Below are 18258 nucleotides of genomic sequence, written 5' to 3'. Positions count from 1 at the left end.
ACCGTTGTGTTACTAAAGGACTATTTATTTGATTTGTTTAGAAATGTCATTATCTATTGACATGAAATAATTAGTAATTAAATTGTTTATTATACTTACATACATCACGATTTCATTATCCACGCAAATTATTAAATCAGTCAATGAAAATGTACATCATATGTAAAAAATCTGAATACTGATATTAAAAATTAAAATAACATTGATGTAGCAAATGCAGATGAAAAATAATTTTGATAAAAGCTACTAGAGCTATTTTTCCCAAACTATTAAGATCTTTTTTGAAATTCTTTTTATGGTAATACTGTTCTGTTTTTTTTTAATTTCTGAACAACAACTTTACTTCGACCTGTTTTGTGATACTACTTCTGTTTGCCTGGTACCTCAAAATGTGTATCATACTGCTACATTTAGCCAAAAGTTTTAATTGAAGCTATTTTATGATTTGTAAATTCAAGAATATTTTTAGGAGGTGATAGTACTTTACGAACTTGCTTTTTAATGTAGTATTTTATCATATAACTAAAATAAATCTATTTATAAAATATCTATTTCTTTCTATTCTGTAGAATATTTAGATATACAAAAATTATCTCTTATTTGAAAATATGATTCCGTTTCCTATATTTGTTTGTATAAAAATTTTAATTGTCCTGGTTCAACCATCGTATCACATAACAGTAAGAAATTCATTACTACATTCCAATCAATGTAATCAGTAGCTACACTTATATAAATAACAGTGAAATGGAATATTACTTTTAAAATAGAAATAACTTTTCTTCCGATGAGTTATAGGAAAAACAAGGCATCAGGCAAACTAAACAAATTTAAAACAATTTTTTTAACTACTAAATTTGATAAATAATTTGCAAATATGCCTAAGTTGTTTGATTGTTGTTAAGAACAAAGCTACAAAATTGGCTATTTTTGTTCTTCATTGACGATATGGAAGTTCAATTTTAATATCATAAGTTTACAGACTTACCGATGAGCCAAATGTGATGACACATGTTTGCTTAAAATAAGACATCATGTACAATAAAATCATTTGATATTTAGATAACACCATCATAACAATTACATATTTGTTCATTTTTAATTCATTATTGTAAACTATTGCTGTATAATTTTATTAAAAGCGATTGTCAACAGTAAAAATATAAGCTACTTTATTGTATATTTTTTCCAACAGTTACTTTATAACAGCAGATTTTGTAAATTTCACAGTACTCTACTTAATACCTTGGAGCTTAACATGCCAGTAAACATTGCAAGAATAGACTATTTACCATGCATTTGTTATACTGTTCATAAAATATTTAATTACTTAACGTCATATCATAATATTAGTGTAAAACATCTTTGATGTGTGACTTTTAATTTTACCATCAGTATAATATAAATTGAAATATAGTGTACATTAATAATTATACCTTAAAAACAGCATAACTGATACTAAAGTTGTATTTTTTATAAATCTGTTATTTCTCTTTGTTGTACATTTTATGAAACCTTTAGTCCTAAGAAGCATTCATATAAAGTGTATTTTATAAGTGTATTGTAAATTTTATGAATATCTTTCATGTAGTTTCTTTTTTCCGATTTATAATTTTTGATTCTTACCTTCAGAAAACAACAAGGCTTCCATTTATCAGGTCCATGTGATTTTTTAATATATCTTTAATTGTAGTTATCGCATAATTTAACACATTTTACCTTTTCCGCTCAGTGTAGTGGATTTCATACTGTCTTGTCTTTAAGAGGTTGTTAAATATCATTATTTTTAAACATCTTAGGAATATAACTTTCAAAGTTCCTTTTTCACAAATGAAATAAAATAAAATAATATCCTCAGCAATGGCGTATGAGTACTCATAATAAAATTCATTACTATTCTTAACAATGTATTTCATTATTAATTAAAATACTTTTACATTAAGAATTGATAAGAAAAATGCTTTAAGAAAGTTATTATAAAAGTATCTTTTGTTTGTGGAATTAGAAAGCAACAATTTTCCCTGAAATTTCTCAAGATAATCTGGTAATAAACTAAAGTTACATTCATAACATAATCACTAAACATACAAACTAAAAATTTAAAAGAATTGAAAAATTAAATACATTTTAAGTGGACAGATAGGATAAATATGTAAGATTTCAAATACTGTTATTTCTATAAAAACACTTTTAAACATACTATTTGTATTTTGCTGTAAATACTGTGCATTTTCTGGAAAGAAGTTTATCTGCGGTCGTAATTTAGAACTCAGCACAGAGTACAACTTAATCATTGTCTATATAAAGTCTCACCCATATCCCTCGGTGAGACAGTGTTAAGGCTATGGACTGGCAACATAAAATCTGGGGTTCGATTCCTTGCGGTAGATACAGTAAATGACAGAAAATAATTTGGATTTAATAAACTTTTAGGTTCTTAATACAACTAATTATAATATAAAAAAGAAAGTCTATATAATAAAATTTTGTGGTGATGTTTCACAGACTACATGACAGTTTTGCAATATATTTGGTGATTCTTTGGGTACAAATTACCACGAGAAAAGGTTACTTTTCAACCCGTGCTTGCCTTTTAGCTCTGATATTCTTTTCCTGATATACTTCCAGGATAATATCGCTTAGACCTTAACAACAGAAGAACATTTCTATAAAAGGAAAGTGAAATGGCTAAATTTTTTTTATATTACAGGACAAAAATCACGCTCAATACACTGCCTCTGCTGCCAGTAGCCACTTATTAGAAGACATTACCTTTATTGAAATACAAAGATTTTTTATTCAACCAATGGCAGTATTTTATATAGCATATTCAACCAGTAGTTAGTCGGCTATTTAAGATAAAACATTAATTACGTAATATGATTTCCTTTAATGTGTTATTAAAGCTATCCATTAATAAAAACGAATGAAAGACAAAATATTACGTGAATAAGAAGCAGCTTTTCTAAATTTATTTGATAAATATGAAGACTAGAAATTTTAGCAGAAACGTATTTCAACGTTCTTTAGGACTGCAATGACTTTAATATATTTTTGTTTTAGCTGAATAATTCTTTGTCATTTGATGTATTGTTTATGTGTCCGCGTATTTTGTTTACTTTGCCTAGAAAGGAGAATTTGATTGGGATGAAAAGCTTCAAGGAACCGTTCTTGGATCATTTTATTACACCTACGTATTGACTCAGCTTCTAGGAGGACGGATGGCGGAGATTTACAGTTCTAAATGGGTGTATGGAATAACAATAGTCGGCACATCAGTGTTATCTATCGTGACTCCTCTACTTGCTAGGGTGCATGTTGCTGCTTTGATCGTAGTTCGAATCTTAGAAGGATTACTAGGGGTAATATTAGATTTTATGAACATTTGTTAAAACATAGACGAATATTTTCCGTAATTATTACTATTTTTAAGTTATTTTTGCGCACATGCTCTATAATTACATGTAATTTCTCAAACTGTAAACCAATTAAGGATATTAAAGCTATTACAATTGTCTAAGAAATATATTTTCCAAAATTCGTGTCATTTAAAATAATGGCTTGCTACAACTTGTTTCTGTACCGTGAATAAAACTGGCATTTCGTAAATTCCTGATGTATTTTGCTATAGTTAATATCATTGTATACTGAAAAGGTTGTTAGCGCTCTATGATTAAAATATACATATTCATTATTCTTTCTCCAGTCACTCTTGGTTTATCATATTAAGTGTGGTTTGTTTATTGCGATTCAATTAAAGTTTAATGAATTGAAAGCATAAATAGTGCTTATAATTGCCTCCTTCTAGGGTGGCTAGATTACAAGACTTTTTTGGCGTGAAAAATTTTATTCCACAACTACAAAAGCATGAAAAGTACGATATTTAAAGGTTAAGAAAAAACTGAGAGATAAGTGTTTAATAGCTTCAGTAAAGTAAGAGAAGGCTTCATATCATTGACGAAAGAAAAGGCTACCCAATGATCAACTACCAGTTTTATAACAGAAGTAATGGAGAATTTTAAACAACTGGTCATTGGAAAAAATACAAAAAGCTACAGGGGTTAATGTAGAATCCTTCTTTGAAACTTTTATTAAGATAGTAACTGGTAGCCGGTAGGCGTAGTCGTTTTTGGACGACTTTATACAAGTTACAAATAAATTTATTTATTATCAGGTTATGTAATCGTAGGTTAAGCACACAGGCCGCCAACTTGAGGTTTACATTTTTAAAAAAAATTTACTCGGAAACAATTTAGTTAATACTTATTACAATTCAGCATATAGCCTGATGTGGCTTTGTTATAAGAAAACACACGAACGCTTGTTACAATACATCTGTTAAAAGTTCCATTATATCTTTTTCTTTAATTTTGCTAGCTATTCAACATGGTTATTTTGTAATACACAATATATCATTTAGTAAATACGATGTTAAAATAGATATATATGACAATAATTACTTATATCAGGATCATTAATTCTGTAATTGCCAAAATTTTATCTTTCTGTTATAACCTTTTTATTTTTAACTTTCAACTGAAATACGAACAATTTCATTTACAATTTCGTAGGGAAGGTTGAACCGTCATGATAATCAGTAGTAGGATTACTACTTATAGGCATTATAGGTATTACTATTGTATGTATACCTCCACTGAGCGCATAGACAGTGAATGAGAGTAATACTAAGAAAGTTCTTGAGACATTAAGTTATTAATGTTTATTATAAAGTTGCTAAGCAGCTTATTTCTTCTGATCATTGAATTATTTCTTTTATTTTCGTTTAATCTGTGCAGATAAAAGAGAGATCTGAACTCCCTGTGCACGTTACAAACGTAAATGTCTAGCTTTGGAGTTATACACTTTGCAGTTACCTTCAGCTAAGTTTAATTGACATTCTTTTTATTATACCTTTCTGTTGAAAGGCTGATTTATTTCAGCAGTTCCTAGCATTGAATAAAAGTTTTTGTAGTTACATCAAAACTAGGTCAAAAACAAACAGACATGAACTCAAGACACTTCGTTTAAAATGTGAAAATACAATGTATCAAGTACGGAGAAATATCTTTCTAAGTAGAACCTACACAGTTGTGAATTACGCTAACTACTCGCCTGTAAGACATTTTAAGAAAAACTAAAGCTAAAAACAGGGCTTACACATTAAGATCTGATAAAAGTACTCAAGTCTAGAATATCCTACATCTCAAATTACTTTTTGCCTTTTTCAGCCGTTGCGACACAGAAAAGCACAAAGAATAAAGATAACGTATATATCACTATAAAGAATTACTAGAAAGATAAAAACGTATGTCCTAAAGGCTGGCCCTCTGATTTCAGTTGTAAAGAAATACATATATGAATTTCGCAATAAAACCTGAGATATTTACATCAACATATACTACGACAATTAAAATAACACAATGGGCCCAGCATGGTCAGGTGGTTAAGGAACTCAACTCGTAGTCTGAGGGTCGCGGGCTCGAATCCCTGTTAACCCAAACATACTCGCCCTTTCAGCCGTGGGTGCGTTACAATGTGACGGTCAATCCCACGTATTTGTTGGTAAAAGAGTAGCCCAAGAGCTAACGGTGGGTGAAGATGACTAGCTTCTCTAGCCTTACACTGCTAAATTAGGGACGGCTAGCGCAGATAGCTCTCATGTAGCTTTGCACGAAATTCAAAAAACAAATAAACTACACAACTGAAAAAACCACTCAACTAAATCAAAAGAAATGTTTTCTAGAGAGTCGTAAAATTAAATATTCAGACTAAGATAGCATTTTTATTTGATTTTTTTCCTGGGTGATGTAAATCCATCTAATTGTTTTTAATATTTTATTTCTCGTTCATATCAAACGGTTTTACTTCATCCACGCCTCTCACCATAGTCCCAATAGCACATTTGAATGTCTGCGGACTTAAAAGGCTGGAAACCAGTTTTCGATACTCGTGGTAGGCAGAGCACAGATAGTCCATTGTGTAGCTTTGTGCATAATTACAAAGAATATCTCCTCCACCAAAGGTTGACAAAAGTTATTTTTCACATATGTGTGTATTTATAAGCACGATTTCTCAAAAATGGATTTGGACGAAATTTGGCATATATTTGGACTATGACCAAATTTTAATGTTTTTAGTTTTGGGGTGGTAAAGGTTGAAGTACAGGGCCTCAGCAAGGTCACGAATATGAAATAAAATATCTATCTGTTAACATGGAGACCGATTTTTTATTCCTCTATAACTCGATCAACTTTTGACTAATCTTGAAGGACATGTGTAGGATACTATTCCCCATTGCTCTACCAAAAAATAATTTGTGTTCTTTCATAATGGCAGACATTAGATGTATTTTCGCCTTTTTTGAGAACCGAAAATGATCAACGCTGCGTGGCGGAGGTATTGCGCTCTACTTTTATTTATATTACTTTTTGGTTGTGCTTGTATAAAACTCGTATATCCTTTATTAAAATAAAATATTGTAAAACTTTCTCATTAATTGGCTTATAGCGAAGAGTTAGTTTGAAAGTAACTAAGAAACAAAATAATAATGAATGTTGAATGCTATTTAATGGTATAATGCAAGAGTATAATAAACATGAACAACAGAACACACGTTTAAAGACTATTTATCAGGATACAAGAGAAACTTTTATCGCATAATAGGGACCTAGCTACCCTGCGATGCACGTGATGTTAGGACACTGGCTACCTCGTTCACAGAGGAGTTTGTTGTCTGCCGTGGTCTTCATTGGTGGAGATATAGGAACAGTGGTATCAATGCTTCTAACAGGAATTTTTTGTGAAAGTGACTTTCTTGGTGGATGGCCAGCTGGCTTTTATGTATTAGGTAATATTTTCTTACTGTTTTAATAAACTAAAATCACGAGTAATTTACGATAAAAATGATAAAATGTAAAATAAATGGAGGAAAATTTAAAACAATAAGATTGCTTTACTGTCATAAACATTATGTTAACAACCATTTAAGATGCAGAAATGGCATAAAGCATTCTTATCGATTGAGCACCACGTATTAGGAATTATCAAAGTATCAATTGTAAAGTGTTTTTTTTTTTAATAGGCCTGGTATAGCCAGGTGGTTAAGGCACTCGACTCGTAATCCGAGAGTCGCGGGTTTGAATTCCCTTCACACCAAACATGCTCGCCCTTTCAGCCGTGGGAGCGATATAATGTGACGGTCCATCCCATTATTCGTTGGTAAAGAATAACCTAGAAGTTGGCGGTGGATGGCGATGACTAGTTTAGTATATTATAGTGTTGCTTAAATAATTATTTTCTAATGTATGTAAATAGATTTATATTTATTATAAATTAATTTAGAATATTTAGTTAAATATTTTGTCAAATATATTAAAATATATTTGTTTAATAATATTAAATGTTCAGTATTAAATGGCGTGCGACTCGTAATCTGAGGGTCGCGGATTCGAATCTCCGTCGCGCAAAACATGCTTGCCCTTTCAGCCGTGGGGGCGTTATAATGTGACGGTCAATCTCACTATTCGTTGGTTAAGGAGTACCCCAAGAGTTGGCGGTGGGTGGTGATGACTAGCTGCCTTCCCTCTAGTCTTACACTGCAAAATTAGGGACGGCTGGCGCAGATAGCTCTCGAGTAGCTTTGCGCGAAATTCAAAAACAAGACAAAAAACAATTTATGTCCAAACATCATACTAAAAGCTGGAATCTAACTTCTAGGACAGCTTAATCAATATTATTATTTTATTTATTTATTTTTTTATGAGTAACCATTTTCCTACATACATTTGTTGGTTTTTTTTTTTTCCATGCATATGAGGCCGGCGAAGTTGAAATTAAACCTAATATACAATGTGTCTCCAACGCAGTTTGGGTTTCACTTCCGCCGGTACCTAAAAACAAACCAGGGTATATTATGTAATAAACCTACATTATGTTTTGTGCTTTAATGTTGAATATTTTATGTCTGAGTTGTGTTTTTTTTCTCTCCATAACATTGCATTTAATTATATTTCATTTGAGGTTCGTATACTGAGTAAAATTCACGCTGTCCTTGATTTGATGTAAGACATGAGTTGTTAACTTAGTTTTTACAGACTGTGTGTCTTTAATTTTTTGTTTTTGTTAGTTATTGACGCTTTAGAAATTTATTATGTTTTCGAATATTCCAGGTACGGGCGGTATCGTATGGTTTATATTTTGGATATTTTTAATATTTGATTCCCCAGAAGACCATCCAAGAATATCCAAACAAGAACTTATTTTCATTCAAAGAGATCAGAGCAGAGCGCATGGAGACAAAGTATGTAAATCTGTTGGAAATGGTAACAAAATACACAACAAAAAGCATTATATATTCTACTTGTTCAGATAAATAAATTAAGAAGACGTGTTACACATTGAAGCTTATCAGCTGCAAACTTTACACCGTTTCGAATATAGTGTATTACCCCAGAATTAGCTGGATTTCAAATTATTTTATAAACATTGAAGAATAATTTTCTTATATATCATATACAGGGTATATCTGTAGATATATACATATAGAGAAATGGCTAAAAAGATTATATTTGAAAAAACATTGAATATGCATATTAACAAGCAAATGACGTGACACCACAGCCAACACGAATATATCAGAACTTTATTTTCCTTTTTTTTTAATGGTTTATCGTAAGTAGTTCGATGACAGCAAAAAAATCATCGTTTTTAGAAAGGATATGTAACAGCTCGTTTGAGGTAAAATATTATTACGTTTTGATGTGTTCACGTCGAACATTTGTAATTTCTAAGAGATTGGAGAACAAAGAAGAACAGATAAACTTGTAACAGAAGAATCATCCTACAAAAAAATTGAACCTCAACCGTAGTAAGCAAAGAGCAGCGCTTCTATCAGATGTTAATACACGAAAAGAAAGATCAGTAGAATAAGCTGTTCACTAGCCCCAGGAAACAAAACTCAACATAATACATAAGAACTGCCTCAAGTAACTTGTAAACAAGCTGTTTCCTTGACGTCTAAGAAAAATAATACCGAAGATCAACTTTAGAAAATCGTAAGAATAGTACTTAGACGATGAAAGTGACAGTATGACTGTAGGAAAGATACCCAGCCTATGCGTGTCTGTCTGCTTGTGATTTCTATTCGAAATATAGGGAACCATTTCTTTTCTGTGTAGATTTTCACTGGCTTGTCTCATTAAAAATATGAGCACGCGCACGCACGTGGATAAAATGAATAATAGTACCTTGTTGCACACCTTCAGGGTCCACTTAGTATACGTGTACAATTTTAGGTTCTTACCTCTCGGAGCTATAGCGGTCACACACACACACATAGACACACATTTGTATTATTATAGATACATTCTAAAAAAAAAGTAGTTTGTTGTCTCTTAGTGTTTCAATGTTTAACGTGTTTACGTGAATTTAGATCCATTAGATTATCTCCAGCCTATAGTTCTCTTGAGCTACTCTTTTACCAACAAATAATGAGATTAATCGTCACATTATAACACATTTACGGCTGAAAGGGCAAGCATATTTGGTGGTACAAGGATTTAAACCCGTGACCTTCAGAATCCAACTCGAGGGTCCTTAATCAACTGGTCATGCTTGACCACTCCACGCATAATTATAGTTAGATTTTAACATAAATCAGGCTAAATACATTTTATTATTAACATTACATATACATCAAAGACTAGTTAATGTCACTTTTAATAAAGTTCTAACTTCTATAAAATTAAAGATATAATTTATTACTTTAGTGTGAATATTAATAACAAAAATAATATTATTGGCTCTTAAACATTAGACTTAACAGTAACAGTGTTGACAATAGGCTACTGCTATGTGTTATTGAGTATTTATTTTCTGGATATAAATATAAATACAGTAGTTAAGACTAGTGTAGGAGTTAAACATTCGCAGTTTGTTAAGTGTAACGGGTGCAATGAGGGGGAACTCGAGACCGGCATGTACTTTGAAGAACACTAGTAATAAAACTGTGCAAACTTTACATAGTTTGTATGTTGGAGGCTATCCTAATCAAAGTAGAGGCAATAAATAAAGAGAGGCTTCGACTGTGGAAAATAACAGCAGGATTTAATGAGAAGTTTTACATGCACGTGATACATTGGCTAACAATAACATTCAAGAAAATACAAAAAATAATTATAAAGATAAAAGTAGTGAATTGAGTTATAATGTGCCTGTTGTATTGAGCAACAAATTTTAACTCTTGGCTTCTGTTGGAGGGAAGGAAAACAAACCGGTCAGAGGAAGATGTGGATGATAAAGAGGTTATAGTTATAGCTGATTCCATGATTTAGAGTATGGATAGGATAAATTAAATAATAGGTTGAACAATCGCTAAGTTTGCATATTTTTATTTAAAGAAAGATGATGTTTTGAGCTAGTGCTCTTCGTCAGATCGAACAGTTGTTAACCTGCGAGAATAGGACTCGAGGATAGAAATATATATTTTAACAGGGTAGGAGTCATCTTCAACTAAGACAGTTTTATTTTTCTAACAGATGGTTGGTCTTTGGAATGGGTTGCCTATAAATATTGTAGAAGCAGTAATTTAAGAGTTTAAGAGAAACCTTGATAAGTATATGAATGATATGGGCTGCCTTTATTTTTTTCAAATTTATTTATTTATACTTTTAATTTAGTTTATAGAATGGAACAGCCGAGATTAACCAATTGGTGAATTATGAGGGCTGGATTTAAATGTTTTTAAAATTTAATTTTTTATAGTTTTAGTCTAGAGGATGGAACAGCCAAGATGGACCAATAAGTTCCATATTGTTCAAAAACGTTATGTTAGGCTATATCTGTCAAGTCGTTGAATGCAGGCCTAATGTATTTCTGTGCAATTGGAATGTTGTAATGGGTGTTACCGTATACTCAACAGACTATGAAAGCATGTAAAGAGGAGTGACGTATCTTATGACGGATTATTTTGCAATGAAAACTATGTTGCTTGCAGATCAACGGCTTACACGTATAGTCGTCAGGAAAAAGTGACCGGAAGTTGTTTCATGGAGTGTAAGGATGTCGAGAGACTATGAAATCATTCTAATATAATGTACTCAACCTATGTGTATGTATGATTTAAATGATGAAAATAAGTCGACGAAAAAATTTCACTTCACCCACTTATTTACGATGTACACGAGCATTAAGAATTACATAGGGTATCACATTATTTATAATTATTTGCTATGAAATCTAATAAGATGCACAGTTTTGAGATATTAAATTAGTACTTTATAGTAATTACAATACAACCCCTTTCCTCATGTAACTAAAAGAATATCGAAATAGTTATAAAAATTATGTTTCTGAAACACACATAAACATGAAAATCATCAACTCAAGTTAGAAGTAAGCATTTTTATCTTGTTACTCCCTTTTTTATTAGCTGATTCAGATAATACATTTATTTTTCTGGAGTTTTGGATCTGGTAACTGTTTTTTTAATAAATGTATTTTAAAGAAAAGGCATAAAGATATTCATATCTAGCTAAATACAATTTGTTATTTGTATTTATAAATCATACCGTCTTTCCCATACGCAGAAAGCGCCAGTACCTTGGAAGAACGTTTTGACATCTGTTCCAATCTGGATGTTAATCGCCACGCATTTTGGACAGGACTTTGGTTTGAATATGTTCCTGACTGAACTTCCTTCTTACATGAAGAATATTCTCCATTACAACATGGAAACAGTAGGTAAATTATATTATATTAAACAATGATCACTGGTTTACTAGTGGTATGTTAGAAAAAATTAGATTCGTTGTCACATGTTACATCCAGATATCCCATACTGATCTTTGAATTGTTGTATATAACGAAATTTTGCCTGTTAAATCATAATAATTACTGTTTCGTATGATTCCGTTAATTTCTTTGGTAAGATTAGTTAAATATGTTGTAGTTGACCTCATACAGCCTGCTTTACATTGAAAATAATTGCATTAATGTCTTTAAATGGTGAAACAAGAATAAACGTGCAGCATGGCATGTTATCTTGTTTAATTTAGAGAATGTTTAGATTTTCAGAACTTTAAGTCATGCATTTCGAATTCTAAAATAATCGTTTTTCAATTAATTCTTTAACGTAAAAATGTTTCTCAGAAACAAAATGTAAGGCAAATACTGAAAAGCCCCTACCTCGAACATTTGAGCTACTCCTATAAAATAGCGGAATTTGAAAGTCACTCTTAGAGTGTACCTTTAGCCCTAACGTTCTGTATGTATTTTTGTTTTCCTTTGATGGCAACAGGGTGCGAGAAAATGACCCTGAACCAAAATACATGGTACGTTAACCACAAGATTAAGTTATGCCATCTTCCCAAACTATGAACATACTTACCATGATTCAGAAATGTGAGTTTTATAAAACATTATTGAATATATTTTATACATTGTAACAGCAAAAACAAAATAATTGTCTTATTAGACAACTTAGAACCTATTAACAAATAACGAATCTCATGAAACAAAAAAACACCTTCAAACACAAATTAGGCTACGTGATAAGAAGCTAAACAAATACTGAAAATGTGCTCGTTAAATATCCAAAATTTTCTTTAATTGGAATATTGAACTATAATTGTATTGAATATAAGTATGAAAAGACACAATGTTAAATTATGTTCAGAACATCGAAGGATGAAATTTCTACTTTGCAAGATATTAAATCTAATACAACAAAAATTGTTAATCAGTTATTTTTAAAATAATATATTAAATATAACGATAGACTCACATAACCTTTGTAATAAATAGAGTTATAAAACTATAATAATTATCAGGTCATAACTAGTATTGTATTCTCATTCGTATTTTACTTTCTATTAGTGTTTAACAAAAACAATCGTATTTGAATGCCTTATTTTACGTTTGTTATCAGTAAAATAATATCTATTCTCTTTTATACCTTGACCAAATTAGATTACTTGAACATAAGTAAGATTTAACTTTGTTTTCTTAACCACTGTTTCATATTTCAGTGTATTCTAATACGATCCTTGCACTAGAGATATTTAATAATACCCTTGTTTTCTCGTATTTAAAATTAATTAGGACATAACAAGACAAGCACTGGAAAAATTAACCAAGAAAAATAAATCAGATATTACTGTACATTAAAAATTAAGATATTATCTACGATTCACAAGACAAGACATTTCACTAGAATTTAAATTGTATAAAAACATTCCACAATTTAGGTATTTAGAAGAAGTATGATATTTTTTTGGAAATGAAGCTAAACTTTCGTTTACAATGAAAAGAAAAAAGTTTGTTTTTAAATGATATGAAACTTAAAAGTCCAAATAATGAGATACAATATTCTTTTGTAAAAGCGGATAGAAAACACTCCACTGATGTGTAAAAATCAAGTGCTTTATATTAAAAGGATTCTAGAGTCTCGCCGCGTCGTCGCAGTCTTTGTCATCAAGGTCCTGTCATGTTCTACGATACAGTATATCTTGAAAAATATCTGCACCGTATTTTCCTTTATAAAAGTCTCCGTCTTAAGGCTGTTATGTCCAAAGCATACGTTTCCTCCAAGCTGCTTTTCATAATAAATCAAGTGTATAAGGCTTACGCTTTCTAAGCTCCCATTTCAACAGCCAAGTCGCACATAAATCTATAAGGTGCTACGTCCGATAACAATACACTTTGATATGAAACATTATGACTACTCATTTCATTTTCCAATTGCCTAGAATATTTTGTAATTTGTATATTTAGGATTTATATATGTCTGGTAGTTTTAGAGTGAAGACAAATGACATTGGATCTCTGTGTGATTGTTAGACGAACGACATCTCACTATATCTGGTAGAAAATGTTTCATATTTGTCACCGAAGGAATGAAAAAGGGTTTGAACTATCTTATATTACGATTCACTTAACTTGTCATCAAAACTTGTGTGTGTGTGTGTGTGCAAAAAAGTTGAATGTAGCTCGCGCTTCTGAAAGAAATATCCTCTAAACGTTTCAAAGCCAAGGACCACATCTTAGAGGCTACTTTAATATCTTTGTTGTGGATAACGCAAGTTTAATATTCTCAAAATGATACTTGTTCTTTATAATATAAAGATACTTACCATTTATTGAACAACTATAAGTACTTACTCACATTATAACTGGGGAAAAATATACCAAAGTTCAAAACTCAGATATCTTATGGTACATGTTAAAGTATAGCATTTAACGTCTATAATCATCATCCTGATGTTATTTTTCTCTATTACTTCTCTGTCTGTATTTAACTAAATACATATTTCTGAAACACATTAGGTTTTAATAGACTTTCTTAGAAAGATAACTTAGTGTCTGTTAGTACTTTGCTATAATTTTAGTAAATTTATTACAAAAGCTAGTTAATGATTAGCTATTCTATTTTAAGCACATAACTATTGGTGTCGCCAAAAACGAGCTACCTACACTACACATAAATCGTACACAGCTCAATACGGCGTGAAAATGTGTTGTTCATTCTTTCATTATTGTTTTCTTTAAGTGTTTAAACTTTTTTATGGTTTTAAAAATATTTCTTACATCAAGTGAAACAAATTGCGAAATGCATCAACGTTACTCTAGATTTTGCTCTTGAAAATATTAAATGTTATGTTGTATGCATTTCACAAAGTGGTAAATAATTGAAAAGACACGTTACATTTATGAAACCAAAGTGTATCTAATATGTTACGCCTATAACTAGTTACATGTTAAATTAACCAGACAGAACAGAGTTGCTCTCACTATAAAGCTTCACACACACAACGTACACTCTGAAATAATCATTATGGGATAAAAAATGTTATACATTTCGTAGGAAGCCAAAGCTGTATCCTGTTTACGTTCTGTACAAATACACTTTGTCATGTATGAAATACGTTATCATTGAAGAAGTATTAAGAAGTACATTTAAATAATATTCTTGATTAGTTAGCTGTTTGTTTTAAGCGCAAAGCGACAAAATGGGTTCATCCGACTTGTTTCTACCACAAGAAATAGTACTCTAGACTGTAGAGTTACAAACCGTTAATCTTACCTCTATATAATATTTTATATCATCTGAAAAAATGTTAAACAATGATTTTTATTTTAACTAATGTAGAAAACTAAGTTGTAAGTGTAATGGAAGTTAAATAGAATAAAATGTTCACTTACTCAACTATCAAGGTAAGATAGATAACATTTTCTCATTGAAAGAGGAGAAGGGAAAAATGTGTTATCTTTTAAATAAAAAAAATGTTTATGCGAAAAGTCATTTTTATTATTGAATGCACCTTTAGCTAGTGGAGATTTTTTATTGAACGTTTGATATGTTCCAACCTCCACCAACCATCTATATATGTCACTGAAAAATAATTTGTTAAAATTAAGACCAAATTCAGCTGTTTTTTGTTTTTTTACATTATTACCTGATGATATGTGTTGTGATGATAGAACGGTATGCTGTCGGCTCTTCCGTATATTTTTCGGGCATTCATTGCTTGGATCACTGGAACTACAGCTGACTTCATGGTAAAAAAAAGATATCTCAGCATCAGCGTCACTCGAAAAGTGTGCAATACAATTGGTAAGTATTTCAACCATTACAATGTATCAGTCTTGTTGTAGCACGTATTGTTGTAGCTTAACTTTATTTCGTTACTATATGACCTTCTAGGTTTATTCTAGGCACTTTTTTTTTGTTCAATATAATGTTGCTAGTGTCATACAATTACAGTTATCAAGACACTCATACGGTAGTGTGTCGTGCGGCCAAAACAACCTGCACGTTACTCTGTGTTATGAACAGGAGTGGCAGTTTCGTGATTTTCTACTTTTTATTTGTAGCTGCGACAGTGATTTACCAATGACATTTTTAATGAATATGCTATACTGAACCCCTTCTTTTCATATAAAATTTCAAGGCAATTGATTAAGAAATATACAAGTTGTAAAATCTCCAATTTTTTATTGTTTTTTCTTTCCTATTTTGTCAGGACTATTCGAAAATATTTATCAAACAACAAGGAACTTTTTTTATTTGGAAATATTTTACCCCATTCATATAGATCTCCTACTTCATAATTATTGTTAATACGTGGCAGCCAAGAGAACTGAGAGGAAAATCTCAATTTTATAATATGAAGTATACAATCGTGTATACATGTATCAGAGCTGACTTAACCATGAGTATTGACGTATATTCAAGAGTCTGTACTCGAACAGCTGGATTACTGAAAGTTTGTTTTTTTTATTAATCTTATACTCTTTCATGTAACAAATATTCCTAGCCAAAAAAAAAATTGTAGTAAAATTGTATTTAATCACTAATGAGTTTAGTGTTTAATTTACAAGTTATATATATGTTCAGCGTCATATCCTTGTTCTAAAGTGTTGATTTGGTGTGATTCTGTAAATATAAAAATGAGTTAGGCTATAAAATTATTTGATTTCAATAATTCTTAAAGCAACAATCTTATTAGGAAAGGTACTCACACGTTTGCAAACTCTTACCTTTATGACACATTAAAATGGAAATGTTAAAATCCTATAGCATATTATTGCCCAAAGATGAGATCATTATTAAAATTAGTGACAGAGTTTATGCTTTGTATAAATTTTGGACAGTATAAAAATCATTATTGTTCATTTGTTATATCTTTAAAAACTTCTGCTTTGTTATAACATTGGCTCGAAATAAACATTTTGATACACTTTTGCTTTCATCAGGTCAAAAATAACATTCTAAAAAAGGCATCGTCATTTATTACTTATGTTTTAATTTTAACTTTCATTGGTTTCTTATGTATTGACTTTATTTATATAATAACATTATTTATTGCCTTCCTGTATGCGAGTGACATGAATTTGTATTTGTTTACCATTTGTGTTTGAATATTTTTATTCTCTAGGTTCTATGGGACCGGCCTTGTGTCTCGTCGGCGTAGTTTTGGCTGGTTGCAGTAATAACTTAAATGTCATCCTCTTCACACTAGCCATGGCATTAAATGGGTTTTCCTTCTCAGGGTACATGGTGAATCACTTAGATTTGGCTCCTGACTTTGCTGGTAGGTTACTTTTCGTAATGTTTGTTTCCTAATTGTCTTTGTAATAGTTATGTTTCTGTAACTTTTATAATTAGTCTAAAACGTGTACTTGCGTACTTCTTAAGAGCAATAAAATAAAATAAATATTTACCACCTCCGTCAAACACAATCTCATGATATGTTTCTTTTAGACTTGATAACATTTAACAAAGAAAGAAAAACGTGAGTGTTTCGATCGTAATTACTAAATAAATGACGTTTTTAAGTAGAATCGTGGATAAGAATTTGTTCTTTTCATTGATACACAAAATAATATTTCAAAATGGTGAATGCAATATAGTTATTGTAACATATCCAACATAGCACAATGGTACGTCTGCGGATTTGTATCGCTCCAAATCTGATTTTGATATCCTCTGTGAACAGAACATAGCCCTTTCTGTAATTTTGTGCTTAATATGAAACAACAACAAATCTTAAATTGGTATAATTTGAACTCTATGATTATGTTTCGAGTATATTGGGATTAAATAGTTAAGTCTTCGCATCACAAATCCACACTTTAAATGTTTGTGTTTATTTAACTCTGAAATGATTGAGAATAGTAAGCCTTAAACTCACATTGGGAAAATACGGAGTGGCAGTGGAACTCATAATATTGTGTAAGTATCTAAGAATTATTGCATTATTTTATTAACTGGATATAATTGCTAATGATTTCATTAATTAAACATGAAACTACTTTAAAATTTAATAATTCGTACAAATTTTGCTGTTGCTAAGTGATGGTGTCTGTGCAGTAATTAACAGCGGTTACCTGCATCTTTCTACGTCTATGTGTCTTATTTCGTGATGTAAGATGAAAAACGTTTATTACACACTGATTATCTACTACCACACAAACAGTATCAGTAAATGTTCGTTGGTCTCATATATACTAGTTAAAAAAAATCAATTTACGTAATATTTTGTAATTATCTTCGTTTCCAAAATTCTTTTGTATATTATGAGCTAATATGAAACGCTCACAGTGGCACAGCGGGCTTACAACACTAGAATCCGAGTCTCGATACCCGTGGTGGGCAGAGCATAGATAATACATTGTGTTACTTTGTGCATAACTTCAAGCAATAATTAATCTAATCTGAAATACTGCTAAAGTATTTTATTGTAATTGTTACAGTCTTTA

General features: G+C 30.8%; 1 protein-coding gene across 5 annotated transcripts in view; it reads left to right on the top strand.

Annotated features, from left to right (window-relative positions):
- LOC143238219 (putative inorganic phosphate cotransporter) overlaps positions 1-18258 on the top strand; it is a 41924-nt gene that overhangs the window by 14717 nt on the left and 8949 nt on the right. For 3 of the 5 annotated variants that reach the window (XM_076478262.1, XM_076478260.1, XM_076478261.1), the window contains 6 exons: positions 3129-3362; positions 6664-6847; positions 8169-8299; positions 11586-11735; positions 15478-15610; positions 16935-17090. In XM_076478262.1, the coding sequence (XP_076334377.1) occupies positions 3129-3362; positions 6664-6847; positions 8169-8299; positions 11586-11735; positions 15478-15610; positions 16935-17090 (988 nt within the window). The remainder of the gene's footprint in view (positions 1-3128; positions 3363-6663; positions 6848-8168; positions 8300-11585; positions 11736-15477; positions 15611-16934; positions 17091-18258) is intronic. The other 2 variants (XM_076478264.1, XM_076478263.1) reach the window with 1 other exon arrangement.

This window comes from Tachypleus tridentatus, chromosome 13 (assembly GCF_004210375.1).
Source record: "Tachypleus tridentatus isolate NWPU-2018 chromosome 13, ASM421037v1, whole genome shotgun sequence".
Taxonomy (NCBI): Eukaryota; Metazoa; Arthropoda; class Merostomata; order Xiphosura; family Limulidae; genus Tachypleus; species Tachypleus tridentatus.
The sequence above is the reverse complement of the archived record's forward strand: the minus strand, read 5'-3'. Positions and strand labels throughout refer to the sequence as shown.